Genomic DNA, 26897 nt, shown 5'->3' on the forward strand with positions numbered 1-26897 from the left:
TTTTCATATATGTCATACAAACTCCTATTTATAGAGTTTATATGAAGAGTAGTTAATTAATATCCAACGGATATGTCCGTTCACAAAGCAATACGTTCAAAACTGTCAAAAACCGTCAATTTTGAACTCCGCCCGGTCAAACCGGGCAATTGAGCCCTACCGGGCGCGAGCAACATCTCAATGAAATTGAGATAATTGACAATTTTTACTCGTGCTCGCCCTACAGGGCAATCTTGCCCTGGCAGCCAGGGCAAAGCACAAATTAGTCAATTTTGCCTTGTATTGTCACTTTAATACATATTGCTTTGCCATACCTCTAAGTATAATCATTATGCTAATCCTCCTCAACACCTAGCATAATATAAACTTCATATATGAACTCATAAGCACATTTATCTATAAATGTTCCATCAATGATCTCACAAGAACCTCATTATATAGTCATAAAACCAAGACAACAAAAGTTTCCAAAACTAACCAATTCCGAGGAATTATCAATGTATAAAGTCCGTTTAAATCTAGTTATATAAACTCTATAGTAATTGTCAAAAGATGTTGCTTCGCTAAACAACCACCATTTCCTTTTTATCATCATTTTTTCTACCTTTCAATCACTTTAACCACCAAAAAAAGACCTACTTTAGTTTTTATTGGATAGTACTAGCAACTATCAAGCCTTGCACTTAAAGGAAAGCAAAGTCATTGGTGTTATAATCATCAATTAGAAACAAAACTTTATATTATAATTTTTTTTTTTTAATAATAAATCTACCTATAATCCTATATAGTGGTGGTTGTTTAAGTTGTTAGAACCATCAAACTCCACCAACACTTCTTTTTATAAACATGTTATTATATATCAAGTTATAATATGATTCTTAATTAAATAAAAAATATATCTTATAATTTTTGTTACATTTTTCCTAGGATTCTCTTTTTTGCAATGGGTTGGAATATATACAAGGTCTTACTCTTAGGAAGTTTATTTTTTTAGTAGCTTAGGTTACATTGATTTGTTCTTTCAATATAGATTTACCCAAAGAAATTAATTACAAGGTAATTAATATGAGTACTGCTAGATTTATCAAGTGTGTTACTGTTGGAGACGGAGCTGTGGGAAAAACATGCATGCTTATTTCCTATACCAGCAACACTTTCCCTACGGTACGTTTGTTATTTTTGTCGAAAATTTATTTATATCTTGTTTTACGCCTAGTTAGTCCTTGTAAAGACTACTTTTTGCTTAAAAAAATAGTAATTTTTATGATCAACCAAACAAGCAGCTAGTGCCGTTAGAGACATTCTAATGAGCTTCCGTCGCATGCATTTAAAAATCGATCATAGAAAGATTTTTTATTTCAATTCATATTCTTCATACTTATTCTTTTTCCAGGATTATGTGCCAACAGTTTTTGACAACTTTAGCGCAAATGTGGTGGTGGATGGTAACACTGTGAACCTTGGTCTTTGGGATACTGCTGGTTAGCCCATTTCTTCATATATTTGATATGATTATTAATAATTAAGTATATTTGCTAAATCATTAAATTGGGTTATGAAATATTAGGACAAGAAGATTATAACAGATTAAGGCCTCTAAGTTACAGAGGAGCTGATGTGTTTCTCTTGGCTTTTTCTCTGATCAGTAAAGCTAGTTATGAAAATATCTATAAGAAGGTACATTTCAAGCTTTTGCAATTCTCTATCTCAATCAATATTCTATCATATGTATTAGCCGCGTAATTGTGATGGAGTAATTAGCAAATCAATTAACTACATTTTTTTCATATTTTTCCCCTTTTATTTTCTCTAAATATTTCATGAAAAATAAATTCAAATAAAATTTGATGGATTTAAATAAGAAGATAGATAAATTTAGCAAAAACAATTTTTAGAAATGGAATGCATAAGTTTGGAATTATTAAAAAAAAAAAAAAAAAGGAATGCACCAATTTAATTAATTTGCATCTAACAAAAATTTAAAAACTTCAAAAAAAAAGAAAAAAAGTCATATATAGTTTGAGAATAATGCTATAGTATTAAGTTGGTAATTTATATTATTGACAATTTATGAGTAAATCGGTATAATAAATGTTTAGCTATTGTCAATTCTTTCCACTTTTAGCTTCTTATATGTCATTCTTAGGGCTGCATATATCGTTTTTCATAGTTTAACTACGTTTGAATAAATTAAGATAAGTGATGAAAGTCAGGTGAATAAGATGCACCTAATTAATAAGCAATTATTACACAACATTAATAAGCCATTACACGACTAGTTATGCTACTACGACTCTAAGAGTACTATATTTAATCCATGTTATTTCATGTGACATAGTAACTCTAAAAATAAGCGAAGGTAAACAAAGCCTTATGATCCATATTAGACAGAGGAAGTATCATATATATATATAACTCACATTATGCTAGTTTAATAACTAAAAAGGACACATATTTTAAAGAATATTTGATCTAAGATTAATTTCAAGTCAAATCAGTTCATTCTTTACCATTTTATTTTTTGGTATTTCGTGTTGCTATAAATAATGGCATGTAACAACTTGTTGTAGTGTATTTTCCAAGAGTTTTTGTTTTAAGTGATAATCATTAGTATAATTTTCAATTTGGAAATCTATATGATTATTACTTTAATGATCTATGCAAACCATGAACAGTGGATCCCAGAGCTGAAACACTACGCCCCAAATGTGCCAATTGTGCTAGTTGGAACCAAATTGGGTAAGTAAAACACAACAACCTTTAAATTAGATTATAAGCTTTTGTTAATTTATAGCTTAAGTAAGCTATAATAATGTTGTTGAATACAATAATAATGATATATAGATTTGAGAGAGGACCAACAATTCTTAAAGGATCATCCAGGGACAGCAGCTATTACTACTGCTCAGGCAAGTTGGTTTTTTAATTGTAGTACAAGTTACTCCAATTATCATTACTTGTACAAAACCAATGTTTGACGAACAATTATCACTAGTTGTATTATATTTTTTTGTTTATTTATTTAGGCAAAGGGGGAAATTAAAGTCAAATCTTTTTGGGGTTCCAATTATCATTACTTACTTATCCTATATAATCTTTAATTATTTTAACTTCTACTTTCTCCGCTTTTATTTAGTTGCAACACACCCCTTTAGCACGCTGAAAATTTTATAATAGTCATTTGAATTATGACTACCATAATGTTTTAATGATTATATAGTTCATAATTAACATATTTTTTCCAAGTAATTAATTATATTACGTTATTTTAGGTATAAAATAGTATTATCAACAATTTTTTGATTGATCAAATTTTTAGTTTCATTTATGTAATTTTTATTCTTAGTTTATAGTTTCTCGAAAAATATTTATTTTATGTTGGATTAAAAAATTCAAAAAATATATTTGCGTTGTAGATATAATAAGACTAATTGTGACTATTTTATAAGGTGAAAAAATAAACCAATCATATTTGTATATCATTAAAATAATATGGTAGTCATTTTTCAAACGACTACTCACGCATGTTAAGGAAGATATTAAAATAGGTAAACGGATAAATTAAATTACAAAATTTTAACACCTATAAGAAGAAAGGGATAAGTTGGTACAGTTTAAATTTCATAGTCTTATTCATTCGTTTACCTAGCTTAATCACCTTATCGATAAGCGTGATAAGAGATGTATTGCAAGTATATATATAAAAAAAAAAAAAAAAAAAAAAAAAAAAAAAAAAAAAACAGAGGAAGTATTAATTTTTATTTTAACTTCTATTTAACAAGTTTTAACGCGGTCGAGCAGGGTGAGGAGCTAAAGAAGATGATTGGGGCCGTTGTTTACATCGAATGCAGTGCCAAGACTCAACAGGTACTTACTATAATATGAGTAACAAAGTTAACATGTGCTCCGTATCCAATTATCTAACATGTTAAATTCGAACGTTTTTCAAATTTATTTGATGTTTTCATGAATCATAAGCTTGATTTAGTCGATCCAAATAACTTACTTTCTCCGTTTTTTATTACTTGATTCACTTTGACTTTTACACTATTCATCACCCCTCTTTTAACCGTCTTTTGTAAATAATATGTAAGGAAAAAATATATTGATGTATGATCTTTTTGGATTCGTCTCAATAAGTATTATCATAATATATAACTTTTATAATTTTTACTTATGAAGAATTTAAGTTATTAATCGTTAAAGTTTTGCATTGACAAGCGTGATAAAAGAAACAGGTCAAGTAAAAAAGAACAAAGGAAGTATATGCTAACTGTATTAATGTAAGATTGTAAGGTCTTGTTTTAAATTTGACACCTTGAAGTATAGGTTGGCAGTTTGGCACCCAAGATAGAAAAAGTATAGACATGAAAAGAAAAAAAAATAAATAAAAAAGTAATCCTTTGGCCTCTATTATTTGGTTTGGCGATCTTAGGACTAAAAGTACTCGTAAATAAGGACTTGATCAATACAACCTAAGGCCCAATTTGTGATTTGATAAATGGACTTCATCAAATGTGGGCCTATGTAGCATGTGCTACTCTAGAAAGCAAGTCAATTAAGTGACTTTTACCAACAACTTGAAAGAGAATCCAAAATTAATTTCAATTTCAAGGTACTTTCTCGGTTTCGAATTAGTCAAATATCGAGTAAATGGTACTTTTAATACTTGGAGTAGTGTATTTTTTACTGAAGTTACTAGAAGTTAGGCCATAGCTTTTATACAATGAGCGAAGTAATTTAATGATTTTTTTTAAAATAAAATTAATAATTAAGAAAATGAAACAAATAAATAAATCTTCCTTAAAAATTATAAAATAAATCAATAAAAAAAATAGTCTATTTCTCATATGAAAGTATAGTTAAATATTCAACATGACTTTATAAAGAAGAGTAAAGCATACAACTACTCCCTAAACTTAGCCAAAAGTTGCAATTCACTCACTAAACTCTTAAAAGTTGCAAGTTACTCACTACTCAGGTGGTTGGAGATCATTTTTCAGGTAGCAACCTGATATAGCAGGTTAACTCCCTAAACTTTGCCTAAACTATTGTACTCCTTAAACTTTGGTTTTTTCTTTTTTCTTTTTTTTTTAAAAAATATTTTTTAATTTAACAAATAACAATCTAATCATACATTTGAAAGCCAATGAGAACTCTAAATTTAAACTCTAAAACTAACTAAATTTTTTTACTTGGACGGAATCTTTTCCTTTGCTTTAATTTGGTTCGTTTTTTTATTTTTTATTTTTTTTAATTAGATGATCCATATACATTAACATCACAGTAGAAAGAATGGCTTACCAAATCAAACAATCAAGAATCAAATTGTTCTTTGAACAAGATGAGCATATTCATTGTATGCCATTATATATCACATACGAGTAGTTATTAGTTTGAATGTTTGATTTATTATACACATTAAACTCAACAAAATTTATAATTAGCAGACTTCAACAGAGAACATAGTACTAAAAATCCCTTATCGTCTCCTTAAAAAAAACCCCTCATCAGATCATCATAAGAATTTGCAGCTGCGTGTGTTGATAAAATAAAAACTACTTAAAATTCCAATTTTTTGTTATACGATCATGATCAAGAAGAAAGTTTAGAATTTTTCGTGATATTGAAATTAGGGTTTCTTAATAGCGGTTGTTTACTTATATTAGTACGTGGCTATAAAGTTTTCTAACTAAAAAGCCCAATAAAACAGAAAATAAAAATAAAAATTTAGAAAATAAAAACCAAAAAAAATTGAACTAAACCAATTCAAAAGAGATGAATAAAAATAACTAAATAAATAACTTCCTTCCAAATCAATATTTTAGCTAGTTATGGAATTAAATTATATAAATAGCCAATGTTTTGTCACTATTATGTACTTCGTATTATATTAAGGTTTTTTTTTTTTTTTTTTTTTTTTTTTTTTTTTTTTGACAAGAGTTAAACCAGACTAAAAATAATTATTTAAGGAAGGCAAACTAGAATTAGCTATTTATTCAAAAAAAAAAAAAAAAAGACTTTGCTAAGTAGCTATTTTTTTCATTTTTACAGAATAATTCAATTTTTTTTCCCTTCACTATCTATTTTACAAAATAATAACATAGTATCGAAAATGCATTAGTGTATATATATAACTGTTGTTAGAATTTTTCAAAATAATAATTTTTTATAATTAAATGGCTAATTAATTAAAAATTATGTGAGGAAGTTTAGGGTTGTAGGAAAGTTTAGGGTGTGCACTAACTTTTATGTCAAAAGTTTAGGGAGTTCTACCATTTAACCTGTAAATGAAGGTCACAAGAGGTTATAGTGAGTAAATTGCAACTTTTGAAAGTTAAGTGAGCTAACTGCAACTTTTGGCTAAGTTTAGGGAGTAGTTGTGCTCTTTACTCTTATAAAGAATATGATTCAACTTCTCTAAAACGGAAGGAGTATATATATTTTCATTATTAAATAGATGCAATATTATGACTTTTGTACTATTTAGTAGAGTAGCTATCAAAAAACTATTATGAGAAGTAATTGGTTATATTGTCTCGAATGGAAGTGCACTATTAGAGATTTAGAGGTTGGAGAGAGAGAGGAAAAAAAAAAAAAAAAAAAGTGGTTGTTAAAAGAGAGCCTCTCATTTGATGATTTAGCAAAAATGAGAACATTTGGTAGTAATGAAAGAATTTTAATTAAGAAATCATTACTCTTGCTTAAGAATCTTGTCTAAATACCCTAAAAATTAAATAAATGATTGATTATAAACTCCTGATATGTTTAATTGGGTTTTAATAATATTTCAGAATGTGAAAGCAGTGTTTGATTCAGCAATAAAGGTAGCATTGAGGCCACCTAAAATGAAGAAGAAGCATGTAGGCCGGAGGTTCAAAGCATGCACGTTCCTTTGATACTAAGCATTATTGCTTTTATTTTTAATGTTCTTATTATTGTTCGTCTCAAGAACATTGTAAACAAGCAATATTATTTTTGCTAGTAAAATTAAATGCCTTGATATTCATCACTTTTTTTTTATTTTATTTTTATTTTATTTTTTTTTTACTTTATAAACATGGCTCTTAGCAATTTAGTCTTTAAGTGATGACATTAATTAATAGAGAAATTATTATTCTTATATAAGTAGATGTGTTTTTTGCTTTGTTAGTTTGTATCAAAATAATCTTCATTGGGAATTTCTCAATTATAGCATATATACAATTACAATTGAAATTAGGTCGCCGGTTTATACAAATTCAAATTTTGATCTCTTTAATATTTATAGAAGTGCGAGGATCCAAATAGAATTCTACAACACTAAATTTACTTAAAATTAACAATACTTAGCCACCAACACAGTTTGAAAAAATGAGATTATGATAGATTTATTAAAATAAGAATACATGTTTATCCCCCGAAAACTAACCTAGCTTGAAGCTTGATGTAGAGAACAATAGATGACTTACTATACAATTTTGCAAAAAATAATAAAACAACCAACATAGAACAACAAAATAATCAAAGAGAAAAATGAATGGATTTAAACATAGAAAATGTTTTAATAGTTGGAGAATTGAAGATTTAATTGGCAATCTTTCACTATGGAAACCAAAGAGGTTCAATGATAATTTACATGCAAAATGCAAAGCAATCTATCAATATCTCTAACAAAAGTGACAACGAACTGGAAAAACATCATGTAAAAATTTAAATGGCATACTAAACTTATTTATTTTGTATGCCATAATAATAGACATAAACTATACACCAAGAAGAACACATACAAAGACAATTTCAAAACAACAACCCCTACTTGTAGCTTGTCTTTGGGTCACACTTCAGAATACCATACCATGCATGCATGTTAGTTGTCAACATTTAATTCAATGTCCAAGGTTTTTTTTGGTATGAGTAGATAAGATGAAAGGCTATCTTATCGAGCCGAAATCTCTCACAGGTCAACCTAGCTAGTCCGGATTATTTTGCATAAAGTATATATGAAGAAAGATAATTAAGGGAATCCTCTCCCTCAAATTGTCACTAGTGGGTATTGAACTATCACAACTATACCCATAATTGAATGAAATTTACATAATACATCCCAAATGCTTTAGGTTTTTTTTTTTTTTTTTTTTTTTTCAATTGTTTTAATCAAACATTATCCTACTTTTACTCCTTAAAATTTGTGATTGTTTTTTCTTTCTCTACACAATTCATAATTAATTAATCTATTTATATGCCGTTCAAAAAAAAAAAAAAAATCTATTTATACAAAAAAAAAAAAAAAAAAAAAAAAAAAAAAAAATCACCCCATATAAATGTACAAAAACTTGGAATAAAAAAAATCCAACTCTTAATTCACAATTGATACAAATCAAAACTAAAATCTACTCCATTCTATACTCTATGAAATACATACATGCATATCTATTCAAAAAAAAACATGCATATTACAACCACTTTTTTTTACGATCTTGCTAACGAGCGTCCCGGGGCGTTAGATAAGGATAAATTATATTGGTTGAAATGGTATTAACTTAGGAATTCATGATAAAATCACGCGTCGTTCGGTGTAATTAATGTTAATTTTACTCTAATATTTGCACTTTAGTTCTCTTATCTAACGCCCCGGGGGCGCTCATTAGCTTTTGCCTTTTTTTTATAATTATTTTTAAGCTACCTTGTCTACTTAATACTTTCCCAAAATTATTTATGACAACATCATATCCTATGAAATTAAATATTAATTATTTGTGTATTTATTCATCTACTAGATATCAACAATTGAATTCATTATAGATTTTTTTTCCTAAATTCCATTTATCCTTATTACGGAGTATTTTTTTCATAAAAGATTTTGTATTAGAACCTAAGCCAGTTAGCAATTAAATATCAATTTTTATTGAGTAAATTTCTCAATTTTGATTTATTATATGTATTAATTATAAATCCGAGCATAATTCGGACATTATCTGGTTGATCATAAGAAAATGATACTAGTAAAGTAGTAAAATTATACAAAGTACATAATGTTAAATACATATGTGGTTTGAGAAGTGGATAACTCCAAAGATAATGTACGTACTAGGGCATGGATACACCTACCCACTGGTTAGTTTACCCGGTTGATGTGGAATTGACGTGGCAATGATGTGGCAATGATGTGTAATTTTTTTTATAAAAAAAAACTGTTTATTTGACCCACTTTTAACACCATAAAATCATTAATAATGCAATTTAATTTTCCAATAAGCATAATACAGGGAACTAGACAACATATTTAATGCATTCCAATTTTCTAAATCTAAATCATTAAAGTAAAGATTTAATTTACTGTACAACAGTAAATAATTTTTATTTTTATTTTTTATTTTTTTAAAAAAAAGACCATTTGCATTCTTCATGAGTACAACAAGAAGGTGCTAACTATTCTTCTTTATTGACAAAGTCTTGCATGATTTTCGTTATCAAAAAAATATACTCCATAATTATACAAGCTTCAATCAAAACAATTATTCTGTAATTTGGCTTCAAGTGATGATGTCCTTCCGATAACAATATTAAAGGAGTTTATCACAGGTAATTTGTCCTTCCGATGATGTCCATATCTCACCAAAGCTTTTTGAGTAAAAGACTGATTTTATATGTAAAGTTTGTATGGGTATGAAACTTATTGGAAGGTAGTGTAATTTATAGGAAATTATCAAAGACTAGATTCAAAGTAAGAGTGGAATATGAAGTGTCTTCTCTTGTTTTTCAATATTTGATTTCATCTGGGAATTGTACAGAGGTGGATACCAAAAGTTTTTTCAAGTTTTCCAAAAAACTCCATTATTGCTAAGAAACATTGGGAAGGGGTCAATCGTCTGTTTGTTTTTTTATTATTATATTTATAATTTTTTTTTTGAGATAAATTTTGAATAAATGGGGTATAACCGTTTTACTCTAAAAAAAATATGTAGTGTAATTTTGGTTTTCTTTTCTATACGGTTGCGACATAATTACATGAATGGATTTTTTTTTTTTAATTTTTTTTTTGTTTTTTTTTTTAAATACAAGGTTTGCCTTTTTTAGGAAATTAAACTAAATACACCCTTTAAAAAAAATAAACAAAATACTAAATAATAACATATACAGGTCGTTAAAAAAAAATAACATATCAAATGGGAAACAAAAATTTTATCAAGTGTGTTTAAATTTGTTCAAAATGGAAGATGAAACTAATAAAAATGGGGGGAAAAAATTAAGCACATGAAATGGCAAAAAAAAAATTCACATTAAATATTAAGGTAAAGTGATTATTTTTTAATTGCTTTAAAAAAAAGTGATTTTTTTAAATAATGAAAGAAAATGCTTTTAGTTTGTTCTAACTTTTTTTTTTTTACACGTAGATTTGTTCTAACTGAAAAATGAAGATAATAGAAATGAGAAAAAAAATAAAATTTAGCATATGAACTGGGATTTTGGAAAAATGTAATAGTTTATCAATAACATGTTAAGTTAAAGTGATTATAACATAAATAATGAAACAAACTGCGTTTAAATTTGTTCAAACCAAAAGATGAAATTAGTAGTATACCGATGAAATTCATTGATATAAAGCTGGGAAAATACATGAAGGTTAGTTTAAAATAAAAAAAAAATAGTAAAATGTAACATTAGGTTTGAAATCGTTCGGTTTTTATTTAGACCAATTCCAATCTTACCTGAATAATGATTGGATTTGGAAAAGTCGAGTCTAATCGGATCCTAATTTTGAAAACAGTTCATCTGACTTACTTCGAATTATAATCCGATTTGAATCTACTCATCAAAATTACTAATTGGATCTATATTTGGTTTAGATTTGTATCATACTTTTGGATTTTGGTCTTTAATTATCAAGTCAATCATATGATTGCATCCCATGACATAATTTAGCTAGATTGAAATCTAACCAAGCACATGTTAAGTTCTTTGACCTAGGTTTGATTAGGATTATTCGAGCTCAAGTCAAACTTAACTAAGCTTCAATTTGGCAATTCAAGTTTTGCATGATCTAAAATTTTGATGCTATTGAAAGTCGGATCATATATAGGTGTCATGGATTCATAAGAACCTTCGATAAAAACATTCGATTGTAACAATATTCAAATTCAGATTCTAACAAACATGATAAATTTGGATCATATGCAGCTGAACTGAACTGTTTGGAGATGAACTAAACTGAATAGAGCTGAAATGAATAGTTTATGAGAAAAGGAAATTAGGATATAAGTTAAATTGAACTATACTGAACTGAACTGATTGGAGCTGAACTAAAATTAACCTGAAGTGAACATGCCCTAAATTCAAAAAAGTTCAGATGAAATCAATTCAATTCATTTCAAATAAGTTCATTTAAGTTCAGATAAATCCAGATAAGTGAAATTAAAGAAAATAGAACACACCCAAAATCTTGGTTAAGTTAATTGCTTGTTATATTGTCGTACTCCCTCTGTTAAACTTCATCATCACGTCCCCTTCTAATTCAATTTTGTTATATTGTACTCCCTCTGTTAAACCTAAATGTTAGTATATTTAATGTATCTAACAAAATTATGGGTCTGTTCACAGTTACTTAATTTCAGTTCAGTTTAGTTCAGCTGGAATCAATCAATTTAGTTCAGTTAAGTTCAGTTCAGCTCCGTATTTCCTTCTCGCATAAAATATTCATTTTAGCTCAGTTCAGTTTAGCACTTCAGCTCCAATCAGTTCAAGTTCAACTCCAATAAGTTCAATTCAGCTCAGTTCAGTTAATGTGAACATGCCCTATGTTTTAATAATTATGCATGAAACAACTTTATGTATGATGAAATAAAAATAATTTTTCATATTCATAACATAAGCAATCATGACATAAAGTTTTCTTTGCTATGAAGGTTCACCCTTTTTTCCTTAAATAAGGTACGGAGTAGTAGCATACTAGTATACACCGTTTTTTATAATCGTATGTTATTGGATGTTATACCTTATCTTAATGCTTGGTTATTTCGCGTAATATGCATTCGTACAATCATACTCTTATGAGTATCAAGTAATTATTAAATTTTTAACATTTTTTTACTATTACATTTCATAACAAATTTTATTGAAAATTTCATAAGATATAATTTTAAGAATATATTATACGTTGTACTCGTATCCTCTATTTTAAAAACTCCGGAGGAGATACACTCTATTCAAATCTTTTGAAGATGTGAAGAACCCGAAGCACTGTTCCTTAACAAATGTATCTTTATAAGAATTAATATTAACAAATGTATCTTGATAAGAATTAATATAACAAATGTTCCTCCTAAAAGCACCCGAAGAACAATTGATAGAACTTCATTCTTGAATATACTTCAATTATGTATCAACTAATAATAGAAATTAATATTATCATAAGAAACAAAGTTGATCGTATAAGAAATACCTTTCTAAGTCATGGTCATATAAAATAGAGTTGTCTCCACTAGTACGATAAAGGGGTAGGCCAAGTCTACCAATTAATCTTTCTCAAAAAAAATTTATATATATATATATATATATATATATATATATAATTAAGAATGAAAATTAATGGTGCCAAGGGATTCTCAGTTATTCACCAAGCAACCTGTTGAATCATTAGTTTAGTAGCTTGATGAGGTAAAATCAGTGGGAGAGAAGGAACAACAAAAGCCACAAATACCAAAATATTATCCTCTTTCCTCCAACAAAGCATTAATTGTGTTTTGATTCCTTTCAATGACATGTACATGCCACATATTATAAGCAATGCCACATTGTTTGCCAACTCACATGGGTAGACTACCTAGTGGGTGAATTAAGTTTTCTCCGACTATACAGTATGTAACAATTTTAAATCCACAACACAACCTACTTATTGATGAATTCATGATGCACTTATTATCAAAAAGTGAGATCATGTCGATTTGTTAGGTACGCTAAATCGCTTATAACCATTAATAGCTCCTCGCCTCCTCTCAATAAATGCTTCACAATAATGTAAACAAATAAAAAAATATTTGAAATTGCATTAGCATGGATTCATGATCAGATCAATAGCGTAAATTTAGCATTATTAATCTATTTACTTATGATGCATCAGATTGTTTTTTTAAAAAAAAATTAAAAAAATTATTTATTTATTTATTCATTTTTATATAGATTTTCACCACATTTATATTACTCTATTACTTTAAAAAGGAACATTAAAAAGAATAATCTCAAATTTGCCTCTCCTGTTCAAAACAATCCCACTTTTGAGTAATTTGGAAACATTTCAACCTTTGGCCCCCCATCTGCTTAGAATGGTCCCTTCACTAATTTGCTAACTTGGTAACCGGCTTTAAAAGGCGACTTGCAACACGTCACATTTTTTTATTAGTCCTTTTTAAAACTAATTTAAAAAACAAAAATAATTAAACAAAAATTAAAGAAATTTTGATGATTATCACCTACAATTGTTGCTATTTTAGCAATAATCACCTATAATTTTTTTTTTTGTTATTTATTATTTTTTTTTTTTGAATTTTACTACCTACTATATTTTTTAAAACAACGAAATTTCTCACCTACTTGGCTCTCAATTCAAATGTTACATTATGTGGGGCCTACTAACTAACCTCCCACTCTTTTTTCCTCCTTTTTTTTTTTTTTATTTCTTACTCAATTTCTCATTCCATTATATTGTTTTGATATTTAAAAAAATAGTATCAGGTAAAATTCAAAAATAAAAAAAAATTATATGTGGTAATGGCTAAAACAGCAACAATTGTTGGTTGTAATCGTCAAAAAATCAATAAATTAATTATTAAAAAAAAAAACTTTCCCTTTCTCTTCACTCTTACCCAACTTATACCGGCCCCTTCCCTATTTTGGAGCTTGCCCCATGCTCGCACTATTACAAAAAACCCCTATCGAGTCACCTGTATATGACCTAACGAGTCGCCTCAAAGGCGACTCTATAGCCACCGACACGATAGCTTCCAACTTTAGGAGTCACCTCGGAGGAGACTCGATAGCTTTTATATAAGTCGCCTATTAGTTGTTAGGCAACTCTATAGGTTAAGCTATTGTGTCACTTGTGGTTAAAGAGGCGACTCAATAGGTTAATCTATGGTGTCGCTTGTGTTGAAAGAGGCGACACATAAAAAAATTAATATTTTTTTCTAGGAAAATTTGTCAAGGACAACCTTTTATAAAGCAATTTTTGTTTGGGACAACCTTATAAATTTTTTTTGGCAAAGTCAGACCACTTAATTTTTTTTTTTTTTTTTTTTTTTTTTTTTGTAAAGGAAGACCAACCCCCACTTTCAGGCCATTGACCACCGGATTCAGGCGTTGACTCCCACGTGACTAGCACGTGCTCCTCTTTTCTTCTAATTACACCCCTTTTCCCTCCAATTTTATCACATAAAACCCCTCCCCCCACCAGCCATACCACCTTCCCTGCCGCCACCCCTGCCAACGATCGGCAACGCCGGCGGTCTCCGGAGCCTAGCTGACCTTTCCCCTCCATTTTCCCCTTACCCCGACCTTCCCCTTTACCCACCGCGCGACCACCAAACGTCCCAACGAAACCCTAGCCCTTTCAACCCCATCCCCTTCTTTCACCACCACGACCCAATTCCTTGAGCTACAATGCTATCCGCAGATGCTGGTGTAAGGGTTGCTAAGCTGCAATGATGATACTTAGTGTGCTTGTGCGTGGCTGCTGCGATGGTATATTTAAAAGCTGCTTGGTGCTTTTGCAGGGAGCTCTAGAGCTCGGGCAGTGGCAATGGCCGTGGGCGTAGGGTAAGGGGGAAAGGAAGGGGTGGGTCGCCTTGGAGAATGGTGAAGCTGGGTGCCGATTCTACTTATTAGCATGCTTAATCTCTGGTTCTTTTCTTGGAAGGTTGAAGTTCTTGCCATTGTGCCAATGTTACATTATATGTAGATACGATATTGTAACTATTTTTAATATATTGTAAGAATCAACCTATCGAGTCGTGTCTTACGTATTAGGCAACTTATTAGGTAGTGGTCATATAATAAAGCACTTAACAAGTCGCACTTTTTGAGTCGCATGTATATAAGGTGTGACTTGTAAACATATCGCCTCATACTAATTAGGCGACTTGCTAAGTTGGAGTTAAAATCAACAAAACACCTAACGATTCACCTAATATACATTAGGTGAGTTGGTAGGTTTACAAGTTGCATCATATATGCATATGACTCTATAATCTGACTTATTCGGTGGCTTAAAATAGATTTTCAAAGTCACCTGTATATAAGGTGTGACTCATTAAACTATTAAGTCGCCTTATACATATTAAGCGACTCATTAGGTGAGAGTTATAGCTATCAAAACTCACCTATTAAGTCTCCTACTATGTATAAGGCGACTCGACAGGTTTTTGAGTCGCACCTTACGTCACTACAAGAAAAAGGTCTAATTCCGACGGAACGGTTCCGACGGACATGAAAATCCATCGGAAAACACTTAATTTAAACCACCAAATAAGTTGGGTTATAGAGTCGCATGCACAAATGGGGCGACTTGGTAGCCTATCAAGTCGCCTCATAGATATTAGGCGACTCGTTAGGTGCTTTGTTGATTTTAACCCCAACTTAACAAGTCACCTAAAAAGTATGAGGCGACTCGATAGGTTTATAAGTCGCACCGTATGTACAGGTGACTCTAAAAGTCTGACTTATTAGGGGTTTTTTTATAGTAGTGCCGACCAACCCCTTCCCTACCCCTGCGTCGCATCGTCAGAATATCCACCCCTTTCCCAGCTCTCCGTCTGACACACGCCCCCATCATGAGCGACTTTGCTCTACTTCAGGGATGAGGTTTTCGGGGTGGGGGTGGCATCTTCGGGAGGGACTGCGTTTTCAGGGTCGGGTTTTTGGGGTGAGGGTGGCATTTTCGAGGAGGGGGTAGCCTTTTTGGGGTTGTGCGGTTTTTTTTTTTCTTACAATAAAGAGTAAATATATTAATCATCAAAATAATGTATTTTCACACTTTTGAGGAACAAGTAAACTTGATGCTATTATTGAAAGACGAATAAGTTATTAAACTAGAAATATGCATGGCCTGTAATTAATAAAAACATGCAAAAAAAATTTAAAAAAATATGTAATTGTAAGAAACTAGCGGCGTGATTTAAGAACTTAATCTAGGTATGATATTGAATACTACCGTCGATACCTTATACTTCCTCCGTCTCTATTTAGTTGACGTGTTTGATTAAGGCACATATATTAAGGAGAGGAGAGAGAATGAAAAAGCAAGTAGAGCAGCTTGTAAATGGAAGGTAAAAAATCTACCCTAAAAGAAAATGTATCAACTAAAAAACTTCCTAAAAAAGAATATGTGTCAACTAAAAAGAAACGGAGGTAGTACTTCGTAACACTTAAGGGTGTGACTTGGGGCCTGTTCTCTTCCGTTGAAATTCAGTTCAGTTCAGTTCAGTTCAGTTCAGCTTTTAATTTACGTCTAATGATATTGCTAATGATATAAAGCCAAATTTCATTCTTTTAAGCTCTTAATACAACGACGACAACAACAACAGCAACAATAATAATAATAATAATAATATCAACAACAACAACAACAACAACAACAACAACAACAACAACAACAACAACAACAACAACAACAACAACAACAACAACAACAACAACAACAACAACAACAACAACAATAATAATAATAATAATAATAATAAATAAGTAATAAATAATAATAATAATAATAGTAATAATAATAATAATCATAAATAATAATAATAATAATAATAATAATAATAATAATAATAATAATTGAAATAATAATACTAATAATAATAATCAATAAATAATAATAATAATCATCAATAAATAATAAAAATAATAATAATAATAATAATAATAACAATAATAATAATAATAATAATAATAATAATAATAATAATAATAATAATCAATAAATAATAATAATAATAATAATCATCATCAATAATTAATAATAATAATAATATGTACATTTGTATATACACATATGTATAGTAATAAATAATCAATAAATAATCAAAGATCACTAATCCGTAGTTAAAAATCACTAATTAATAAGTTCAGTTCAGTTCAGCTCAGTCAACCGGAACAGGCCCTTGGTGTAGCAATTTTTTCTTAGTTTTAAATTACGCATATGCAACATATATAGATGTCAATTTGATCGGGTCAGATCTAGTCAGATTAGGTTTATTCTGATGCTAAATTATTAGTGTTGCAAATTAAATTTTAAATCGATTTCGGATAAAAATTGTGTCTGGTCGTTATTTGTAATAAGATTTGACACCTTTGCAGCTATGGGTAATTGCCTAATTGGATAACTTACACATTTATTTTTACTTTTGTTAAAGACGGGTCTGGGCCGCATCGGGAGAGTGCAAGTCTACCACTTTACAAAACCAAGGAGATTCCACCTCAAAACCATATGGTAATGAGGGGAGTAGCCCGTTAACCTTATATTATGGTGGTAACTCTTCTTTCAATGTGGAATTCCATTACCACTACACTCCCCCTTTAGTGTTTTATTGTGGGACAAGAGAATGCTCACATGTTGATTGTTCCTGGGCTCAACAACTTTAATACTCTAACGTCTGGTATACTAAAATAATATTGATATGTCTCTCAATACATTATATATGTACTAGTACAGTATACTAGTACCCAAGTTCTGATGAGCTTCGATGCATAATACACACGAATGAGAAGTTTACAAGAGACTGAGCAAAATCGGTAAATCTTTGAGAAATAGTGTAACATCTGCAGCTATTTTCAACTCCAGTTTGGTTAAAAAAATTTCGACCAAAGCAACTAATATCCCTCCATTTTGTCAGCTTCTTGTTCCATTTGATATGACTAGAGATCCATCGATAGCTATTTTGATTAGATGTTAGATATTAGATGTTATATTCGATCTGTGGTTGAGTGATGCAGTGTATGTTTTACGTGCTTACTTCTAACAACAGTATATGTCTCTGGTCTTTTTAGATTGCATTTATAGCTACCAAACGGTCCAAGTTAAACCTAAGTCTATCAAACTCTTTTCATTTATTGTAATAGCACTAGTATCTCGAATATATATGTACCCGTGTTTATCGGATCTCTTCATCTAACTCAAATCATTGGTTTGGACACTTAACGCTTCATTTTTTATTAAACATAAATATGAAATACTTGAGTCATATGAACTCAGTCCGAATAAGGCCTAGTTCTTTTGAGTTTTTGGGTAAGCCAAGCAGAGCGAATTGAGTCAGCAAACCAGAGCAGATTGAACAACTCAAAAGAACAGAATCAAAGGCCTAACAAGGATGAATACAAATAGCTAAAGGTGACATTGGGCCATACTGGCCCATAGCATAGCATAACATAACACAATACGGAAATAAATTGTACAGCAAAAGAAAACAATATGTACCGTATATCATAACATTTTTTTTTTTTTTTTATCTTGGGCTTATTTTAATAGCTCACGGCCAGAATTATACAAGACAACAAAGTACATTAAAAATTAGTTAATCAAATTTAGGCACATAAGTACAATGCAACACAACATAATGCCGTGTGGTTGAGACGACACATACTAAGTATGAGTTCGGCTATGACCAAGTTAACCTAGTAAATTCAAGGCACGCAAACTCGACACAACCAAGTGAGTCAACAATAGTCATCTATACAAATAGCGGGTTCAAAAAAGAGAAGTAGAAAAATAAAGGTATGATTGATGGAAGTTAAATTAGAAGCTAAGCTTAGGGAGACAGATAGATGGGTAGGGTGTTGAGTGATGGGAGATCTATCGAAATGAGATAGCACTGCAAAGAGTTATTAAGTCAAAATATTAAAACCAAATTGCTTCACTCTTTGTCACGTTTAGTTACTGTTTTGCATGAACCGTCACGTTTCACAAACATCATTTATGTTCATGCCTCCACCACTACGTCCCCTCAATCAATACTCCTCTCGTACCACTATTCTTTCCACCAAGAATAAGCATATTCAAATTTAGGCCTCGTTTTGGTTGACACCGGAAATAAATTCCTATAGGAAGTTGTATTTTATGGGAAATTATACCCAAATAAAATTCTTAGACCACTCTCACTCATGGGCAAAAAATAAAAATGTCAGTCTCTCTCTAATCACTTTCTCACTCCTCTTTCCCATTTTTTCTTATGGGTATTTTATTTAAGAACTCTTCCCACACTCATGGGCTAAACAAAAAAAAAAAAAAAACCACACCACCATCTCTCCTATATTTTCTCTCACAAACACTCATGGACCCATAGGTACTGTAGCAATTTATTTTTGTCATTCCTATGGGCATTTGATAATCTCCTCATGGGCATATTTTTTTTTGCTCATGAGTGGGATAACATTTTTAGCATTTTTACCATTAAATTCTCCTCATGGGCATTTTTTTGCCCATGAATGAGAGTACTCTCGAATTTTTTTAAATTGTTTGGTTGTGCAATGGAAAGTTGGAATTCTCGTGAACTTTGAATCACCAAGAGGAATAGGTAATTAACTTTCTAAATTTTGTAGGAAGTGGAAATTCCCATGTATTTCAATTTTTTCCATTTTTATTTTTTTTATGTCAACCAAACAACACTCCAAATTATAAAATCCCTTGAATTTTCATTTCCCCCATTTTACTTTGTCAACCAAACTCCCCCCCCCCCTTATAATCGCATAATATGGTCATATCTCATATGGAGATGATATATTCAAATCATGTACATGAAGCTAAGATGTTTAGGATAAGCTTTAACCACATTTATAATACTTTTTTGGGACAAATCTTAGAAAAAGTTTGCTAGGAATTTGTTAAAGGTTTTACGGGGTTTTAGTAATCACATCTGTTAAAAGAAAATAAACACAATCTACAAAATGAACAAGTTAAAAGCGATAAATAATAGAACTATAATAATAATTATAAATCAAAGAATGAAGACCAACGTAGAAGAGACATTTTTTAGTAAGGCCGGAATATTTTTGAGCAAGGCATAACTATATGAGATATTTTAACATAAAAGTGTTGTAAATTGTATTAGACCATGTATGAATGAATTCTTTTTTTTTTTTGACAACACATTTATGAATGAATTCTATTACAAAGAGCAACCTATTTATAATAACCTGTAAAATCTTATAAAGGCGTAATTAATCTTTGTTGTTTTGAGTTTTTGACAATACTAATTGGCCTTTTATCTGTTAGAAAATATTGACTTACCTGTTCTCTTTAGCTTAATTTTAGTTCAGTTCAGTTTCTAATTTTCTTCTCTCTTAAACAATTCAGTTCAGCTCAGTTCATTTTAGTTCAGTTCAGCTCAGTTTAGCAAATCAGAACTGACCCTTAGTTGATTGATATTTCCTTAATTCGCTTCTTCATTTATGGGACGTTATTCTGCTTGTTGCCCAAACATTCATTACACGTCATCAAATGATCTGAGGTTTGAAGGCAAGCTAACTTCATTTCTTAGAAAGGCTCAAAAAGGTGGTCGACTACTCAGAATGGTGCAGTTAAGTTTGTACTGTCCGTACTTAGTTAAGACCACCGCGCGAATAATATTTCGCCAATCACCGTGATTCGTTTTTCTGTTTAGCTTTGATTGATTCATTCTATACTCTTGATTGATTGCATAAGATCTTTAATTATTTGTTGATTTCTTGATTGGACCAATCAAATCCTTGATTGATGAGCTATGATTCTGTTTGATATCTTTGACTATGCATATTTTGCCTTTTCAACTTATTTTCTTATTATGTATAAGTGAGGTCATATTTTGTATTCTATAATTGATCATTTAATAATCTTTTCCTAATTTGTAGGTTTATAGAATTTTCTCCCAACAATATTGAGTTTTAATTACTTGCTATATTTAAAAAGTTTACCAAGCTGTGGCAAAAATATGCTACGTACGTAATTCTTCCATTCCTTTTTGTTTTTATGTTTTGACAGTCATTTTTAGTTTCTCTTTCAAAAAGATTTCAAATACTAAACATAACACCCAAATTAAATAATACAATCCTAAATATATTTATATACACAACCACTTATTCCAAACTTCAACTATAACTAACCTTATACTTCGTAGTTGGTACTATACTATAAATAAATAAAATACAATTTATGAGATCTTTAGAATATGTCAAGCAAAAACTATCAGTATAATAATGATGATTAATTAGCTATTAGGGCATCTCCAATCGATAAGCAATACCACTTATAAGTGCTATAACCTGAGTTGACACACCATGTGTTTCAATAGTGAACTACAATACTTACAAGTTAACTACAATACTTACAAGTTTGTTTTATAACCTGAGTAGTAATTTGATTGACTTTACATTCAAGAAATACTCCAAAAGTTTATTGGCATTTCATTTCTCAAATAACTGTTCGAGGTATATTTTTGTGAAAATGACTTCAAAATAGACTTTAATTTGAACATATAACCTTTGTATGGTTATTAGTTGGATTTAGTCGTACTAACAACTACTAATAATAATTCGATATAAGTTAGCTAGATTTAAACCCAAGAACAACATCAATTTACATTCTTCTACAAATTAATTATGTCAGCAATAACAAATATCACAGATTTGGTAATTAAAATGAAGATAGGCCAAACTCACCATCCCCCTCCCAAACTTTTAAGTTTATATTAATTTATCTTTTATATTTCCTATGTTTCCTTATAGCTGCAACACTCCTCTTTTCAAGCTTTTCGATGCATGATATCAATCGTTAATATCTTTAATTACCAATATGTAAAAATTATTAACATTTGATATTAAATTAGTATAAATCGAGACGAATCTAATAAGATACCACATAACTATATTTTTTCATAGCTATAAATTATCAAAGCTAGCCAAATGAAAGACATGAATAATGTAAAAGTCAAACTGTCGCAACAAAAAAAAAAAGAGGGAAATTTCAATCAAGTTCTAAGTCCAAAGGAATAGAGAAGGAAATTTAGTCCATATAAGAGATGTATAAAGTCAATCGGCAATCACTATATTAGGTATCCCCAATACATTGGAAAATGGAGAGTGCGAATCTATTCCTATAAGTCCATCATACCATCTTTACACTAGCTACTTGATAGATAAATGTGATCTTACACAACAACTATCGTCCACAATAATATATATTATGTACAAGTAAATGAGCACAACATTCAATTGTTTACAACAAAATAGAATTAAATAGAATTATACAATTAAATAGAATTAAATACAAAATATATCTTCTAATAACAAAACTTATTGTAACTTTCAAGTTTAAACTTTTATTGGCCAATTCTAAACAAAGTTTTTGCTAAGCAATGAGCCAATTCTAAACAAAGTTTTTGCTAAGCAATGAGGTAAACTAGATAATTTATTCTATTGAAATTATTTAAATAATTAATTAACTTCCAAAGAGTAAGATTTATGCGAAAATATGGGATGGATAGGAAGTAGACCGGTGATAGGATGTCCACCCTTTTCTCTACACCACAAGTCCACAACAATATAGATGACCTAAGCTAATTAGTGTAAAAAAGAAAAAAAAAATAAATAAAAATAAATGCCCAAACATAAAACAACCCTCCCCACAAAAAGAAGTGAAAACGTACCAAAAAAGCAAGGAAACGTCTAAGTTGCCCTAAAATACTGGCATGCATCAAGATAGTGATATCACCCAAGTCTGTTGGAATTGAATGTTTGACGTTTCACACACATCACTCATGAGTTCATCACATAACACACTCCATCTCAACATTTGTTGTCGTATTGATAGTGTAATTTTAATTTGTGACGTGACTGTTAAATCTAAACAAAACAATATCTGAACATTTGCTACTTGTTAATTTGTAATGTTGTTTCAACTAATAACGTAAAATTAAATAGGAACCAAAGTAAAAACGTATAAGTAATCAACTTGTCAATCTCAATTTAGAGCAAGAAAGTGTAGTAATCACTTTATTAACCAAGATTATATGTACTAGCTGTCTAGCTCACAAGAAGGGGAAAAAAGTTCATTGAACCATACATAATTATCTCAAATTACATAAACTAGCTATAATAAGAAACTTGTAAAACTAAATTAAATCTATAATAGTCTAATAATACTAGTTCAGAAGGGGGGTGAAGTTCTTTCCATCTTTCTAGTATTGATCCTCATTCGTCACCCGGTGTCGAAAAGCTCCTCTAGATCTGCACAAGATGAGAAGAAAAACATTGTTCTCAAATAAATGGCGCATCATAGCAACGGAGTACTTAGCTAGCTAGCTATGTCCAATTCATTGTATTCCACTGCAAATAAAGATGGCAACAATAATAAGCGTAAATTAAATATTGATTACTTAATCAAAACTACTCCGTAATAAATATACCAAATATATGATTGAATTGCAAGCTGGAAACTATGGGATGAAATAACATAATGTATACAAAAATAGAAAGCAATCAAAACCTGACAAATTTGACTTCAAGTTTACATGCACTGTTTATTCATTCAACGTACCAAAGAATTTTGAAACTTTGATGTAAGTTTTTTTTGCCTAAATCATTGAATAAATTTATTGCTAATCAAAATTGTTCTTTTTCTCTTTATAAAAAATAAATAATGATTAGTCTTTTATACCATAAGAAGTTAACTAGTTAAGATGTTCCTATAGTTTATCTTTCAAGCAAATTAAAGCATTTTAAATTTAGTTACTTTTGCCTTAAAAACAAACAGTGATTATTATAGTTAAAAACATGAAAATCAAAATTACTTTGCTTCGATAACATTGGAGAAATTATGATTATCTAAATATAAACAACATATAACCTTCCCAAATGGGAAAAAGAATTGAACGATCGATTTGTTCCAATGTTTAAAACAATAGAGTATCCCTTTGATTATAAATAAACTTTTACCAAATTAAGACGTGTTATAAACAGCATTAAATTTTTCCACATGGTAAAAAATGTGGTGATCGTTATGTGTTCCATTGTTTTCATCACTAGATATATACCCTTCCATTATAAGAAAACTCCTTACTAATTTAAGACGTTTCATAAACCGCATTTATTTTGTCCATATGGTTAAAAAATGAATTGAATGATATGTGTTCCATAGTTTTCATCATACATAATCCCTTAGATCATAAGTAAACCTACTCCTTATGAATTTAAGACGTGTAAAAAAAGTTGTCACTTCACTTTTCATATTAACACTTATAAAAAAAAAGTTAAGAATAACTAACAATGCAAGTTTAAACACATAACATTATGGTTTCATTAATACCTGGTAAGGAAACCCCGGAGCAAGAAGATCCGGGGTGGAATCGAGCTTATGGAGCAACGGAGAGGCGGTAACACTACCAACAAGGTAGTAAGACGCACCATGTTGAAGTGGATGAACCGTAACACCCCACTCATTAGTCATAACCGGGTGTCCGGAACCAGAATGAACCAGCACAGCATCCTCCCCAAACTCCTCCTTAACATTAAACGGTCCGACCGGAAGCTCAAATTCCATCCCGTTAATAAACACCGTTGATTTCCCTGAAAGTCCACCAGACTCACCTACACCAACAAACACACAAACAATTTTCCATTGAAAAAATTAAGCAAACAAATCAATTAAAAACAGTCAATCATAAAAACTGGCCATGCACACGTCCGGAGTTAGGAAGAGGGTGTTCAGTCTGCTGATTTTCTGTTGGGAAAAGACAAATTTAGCCCCTATTTGAAGTTACTATGACAAATTTGTCCTTAGTTTTTATAGGTGTGTTACATAATTTTCAGTTCAACTTATATGTTATGTTACATTACATCAATCATGTCGTATCACATTCAATATTCTTATAGTTGTCTACCCAAATTTATTGGATACATATAATTATGAAATGATAAGTCTAACTAATAAATTTCCTAGCTTTTCATTTACCTGTCAAATCTTTCTAATAATAGGGTCAATAGTTTTATGGTCAATGTAAATTACTCTATCCTACCTAGTTTCTAGTTAGATTAATTACTCTCTTTGTTCTTTTATAACCGTCTTCTGAAATTATACACACGAATTAAGACGTTATATGTTCTTTTTATACAAGTAAAAGTAATGTTGATTCTTTTTATGCAAAAAGAGAAATTATTAGTTATTGCATGGATATTCAAAATCAACTAATAATATTTCATAGCGATCTTAATTTCAAATATAAAACAAATTAAAACACTACATTAGTATTATTAGTGACACATATCATGTGACCAAATACAAAACAATAAAGGAAACACATTAATTAAGTGATTAGTACTCTATAATCGTTACAAACTACAATTAAGGTCAAGCATTCAAATAATGTGCAAGTTTTGTTAATTTCAACTAATTAAGCAAATATCATGTGAAAAAAAAAAAGTATAGTAAAGCAACATTCATGAAAAAAATGCATCTAAAAAAAATTTAAGCGTTACCTAGCAATTGACCAAGACTACCCGAAATCGCGGTAGGAACAACAGGAGAAGAGGAAGTAACAGCACAAGTAGAAGTATTTGGAGGATTAGTGACCAAGAAACTCAACTCTTGTTGAAACTTAAGCTTCTCAACTTCATGATCTCTCTTAGAATGAACACCACCAAACATATCACCTAGCAAGAGAGACGAGAACCCGCCTACGGCTTGATCGGAGCTAGCCGGGACATTGATTGTAGCCGATGCATCGTCGTGGTGGTGAGTAGGTCCAAAGCATAACCCTTGACTAAAACTATTACCACCACCACTTTGGTGCAAGGGAAAGAACAAAGGGTCTTGAGGGACAAATTCATGAGTAGTAATATTAGTAGTAGTAGGAGGAATAAGTTGGTGGAAATAAGGGTTACATTGGTTAACACTAGTAGGAGAATTTCCAAATTGATCAACAACAACATTATTAGTATTGCTACTATTATTGTTGTTGTTGTTAATGCTATTGTTACTACTACTATTACCACCATAAGATGATGAGCCTCCTCCTGACCTAGAAGGCGGCACCTTACGAGGTGACGCCTTATCGGATGAGGAGGAGGAGGAGGAGGCTGGCATTGGTTGCGGCGGGCTGTGGTGGTGATGGATATTAGTAATGACATTATTGTTGGTGGCTGCGGCAGCGGTGGCGGCAGTGGTTTTAGCTTGGAGTGTGCGTTGCTTATGCTTACTTCGGGACTTACGGTTTTGGAACCAATAGAACACGTTGGCGTCACCTACTTGACCATACTCTTGGAGTTGTGCTCGGATCCTCCGAATCTCGTCTCGTGGCGGGTTAACCATACCCGAGTTGAATATCGCCTCTAGGATCCGAATTTGTTCCGGTTTCGGGTTCCACCTCGGCTTTGGCTCCGGACTCCTCTCTTCACAACCTATATCAATAAATAAAAATTCATTAAAAAAAAAAATTACACATATAAAACCCTAGAGAAATGATAAATATAATCAACATATATTTTTTTTTGTTATGATGAATAGTTCTATTGTTCAAATTTAATTGTCGCGTATTCATATTAAATTAAACTATCAACGTGACTATTAATTTCAAACAGACGGAGAAAATATAATACCGGAAGAGAAAGGGGAATTACTCGAAGATGAACGGCCACATGAATTGGAGAGAAGAGACGATTGGTGATGATTGGAGTCATGTTGTTGTGACCATGGTTGATTATTACACGGCTTGGACTTGAACATGCTCGGCCAGTGTCGATTCGACGACGCCATTTTTTATGATGATTTTTTTTTTTTTGTAAGAAAATTATAAAAGAAAGCAACAAAGAACTTGAAATAGTTGTTGTTGATGAAGTTGCACTTGAAGTAGTTGCTAGGTTTTTAACAACCCTTTATATAGTACTGCTTGTATATATGTACC

General features: G+C 30.5%; 2 protein-coding genes across 3 annotated transcripts; one reads left to right on the plus strand and one right to left on the minus strand.

Annotated features, from left to right (window-relative positions):
- Positions 1 to 784: 784 nt before the first annotated feature.
- On the plus strand, positions 785 to 7128 carry LOC145635169 (rac-like GTP-binding protein ARAC2). 2 transcript variants are annotated; one of them, XM_081686455.1, is made up of 7 exons: positions 785 to 1164; positions 1394 to 1481; positions 1568 to 1677; positions 2676 to 2739; positions 2845 to 2909; positions 3802 to 3867; positions 6808 to 7128. In XM_081686455.1, exons 1-7 carry the CDS (start codon positions 1066 to 1068, stop codon positions 6823 to 6825), a joined length of 510 nt encoding a protein of 169 aa, XP_081542581.1. In that variant the 5' UTR covers positions 785 to 1065; the 3' UTR covers positions 6826 to 7128. The 2 variants fall into 2 exon arrangements, with proteins under 2 accessions (XP_081542581.1, XP_081542580.1); XM_081686454.1 differs by having other exon boundaries at positions 789 to 1164; positions 6795 to 7128.
- A 15849-nt stretch (positions 7129 to 22977) lies between these two features.
- On the minus strand, positions 22978 to 26880 carry LOC145635170 (WUSCHEL-related homeobox 9-like). The gene is made up of 4 exons (XM_081686456.1): positions 26614 to 26880; positions 25477 to 26394; positions 24305 to 24594; positions 22978 to 23325 (listed from the first exon to the last, which is right to left on the minus strand). Exons 1-4 carry the CDS (start codon positions 26747 to 26749, stop codon positions 23302 to 23304), a joined length of 1368 nt encoding a protein of 455 aa, XP_081542582.1. The 5' UTR covers positions 26750 to 26880; the 3' UTR covers positions 22978 to 23301.
- Between the last annotated feature and the right edge of the window lie 17 nt (positions 26881 to 26897).

Source organism: Chenopodium album, chromosome 6 (assembly GCF_948465745.1).
Source record: "Chenopodium album chromosome 6, dcCheAlbu1.1, whole genome shotgun sequence".
Taxonomy (NCBI): Eukaryota; Viridiplantae; Streptophyta; class Magnoliopsida; order Caryophyllales; family Amaranthaceae; genus Chenopodium; species Chenopodium album.

What these genes read in the sequence shown, in the direction of transcription:
- LOC145635169 (XM_081686454.1), top strand. Translation starts at nt 1,066, where the DNA reads ATGAGTACTGCTAGATTTATCAAGTGTGTTACTGTTGGAGACGGAGCT. An exon ending in TGGTCTTTGGGATACTGCTG is followed by an intron (nt 1,482 to 1,567) that starts GTTAGCCCATTT and finishes ATGAAATATTAG; the next exon opens with GACAAGAAGATTATAACAGA. An exon ending in GCTAGTTGGAACCAAATTGG is followed by an intron (nt 2,740 to 2,844) that starts GTAAGTAAAACA and finishes AATGATATATAG; the next exon opens with ATTTGAGAGAGGACCAACAA.
- LOC145635170 (XM_081686456.1), bottom strand. Translation starts at nt 26,749, where the DNA reads ATGGCGTCGTCGAATCGACACTGGCCGAGCATGTTCAAGTCCAAGCCG. An exon ending in GGGTAGTCTTGGTCAATTGC is followed by an intron (nt 24,595 to 25,476) that starts TAGGTAACGCTT and finishes TTTGTGTGTTTG; the next exon opens with TTGGTGTAGGTGAGTCTGGT. An exon ending in CTCCGGGGTTTCCTTACCAG is followed by an intron (nt 23,326 to 24,304) that starts GTATTAATGAAA and finishes CTTTATTTGCAG; the next exon opens with TGGAATACAATGAATTGGAC.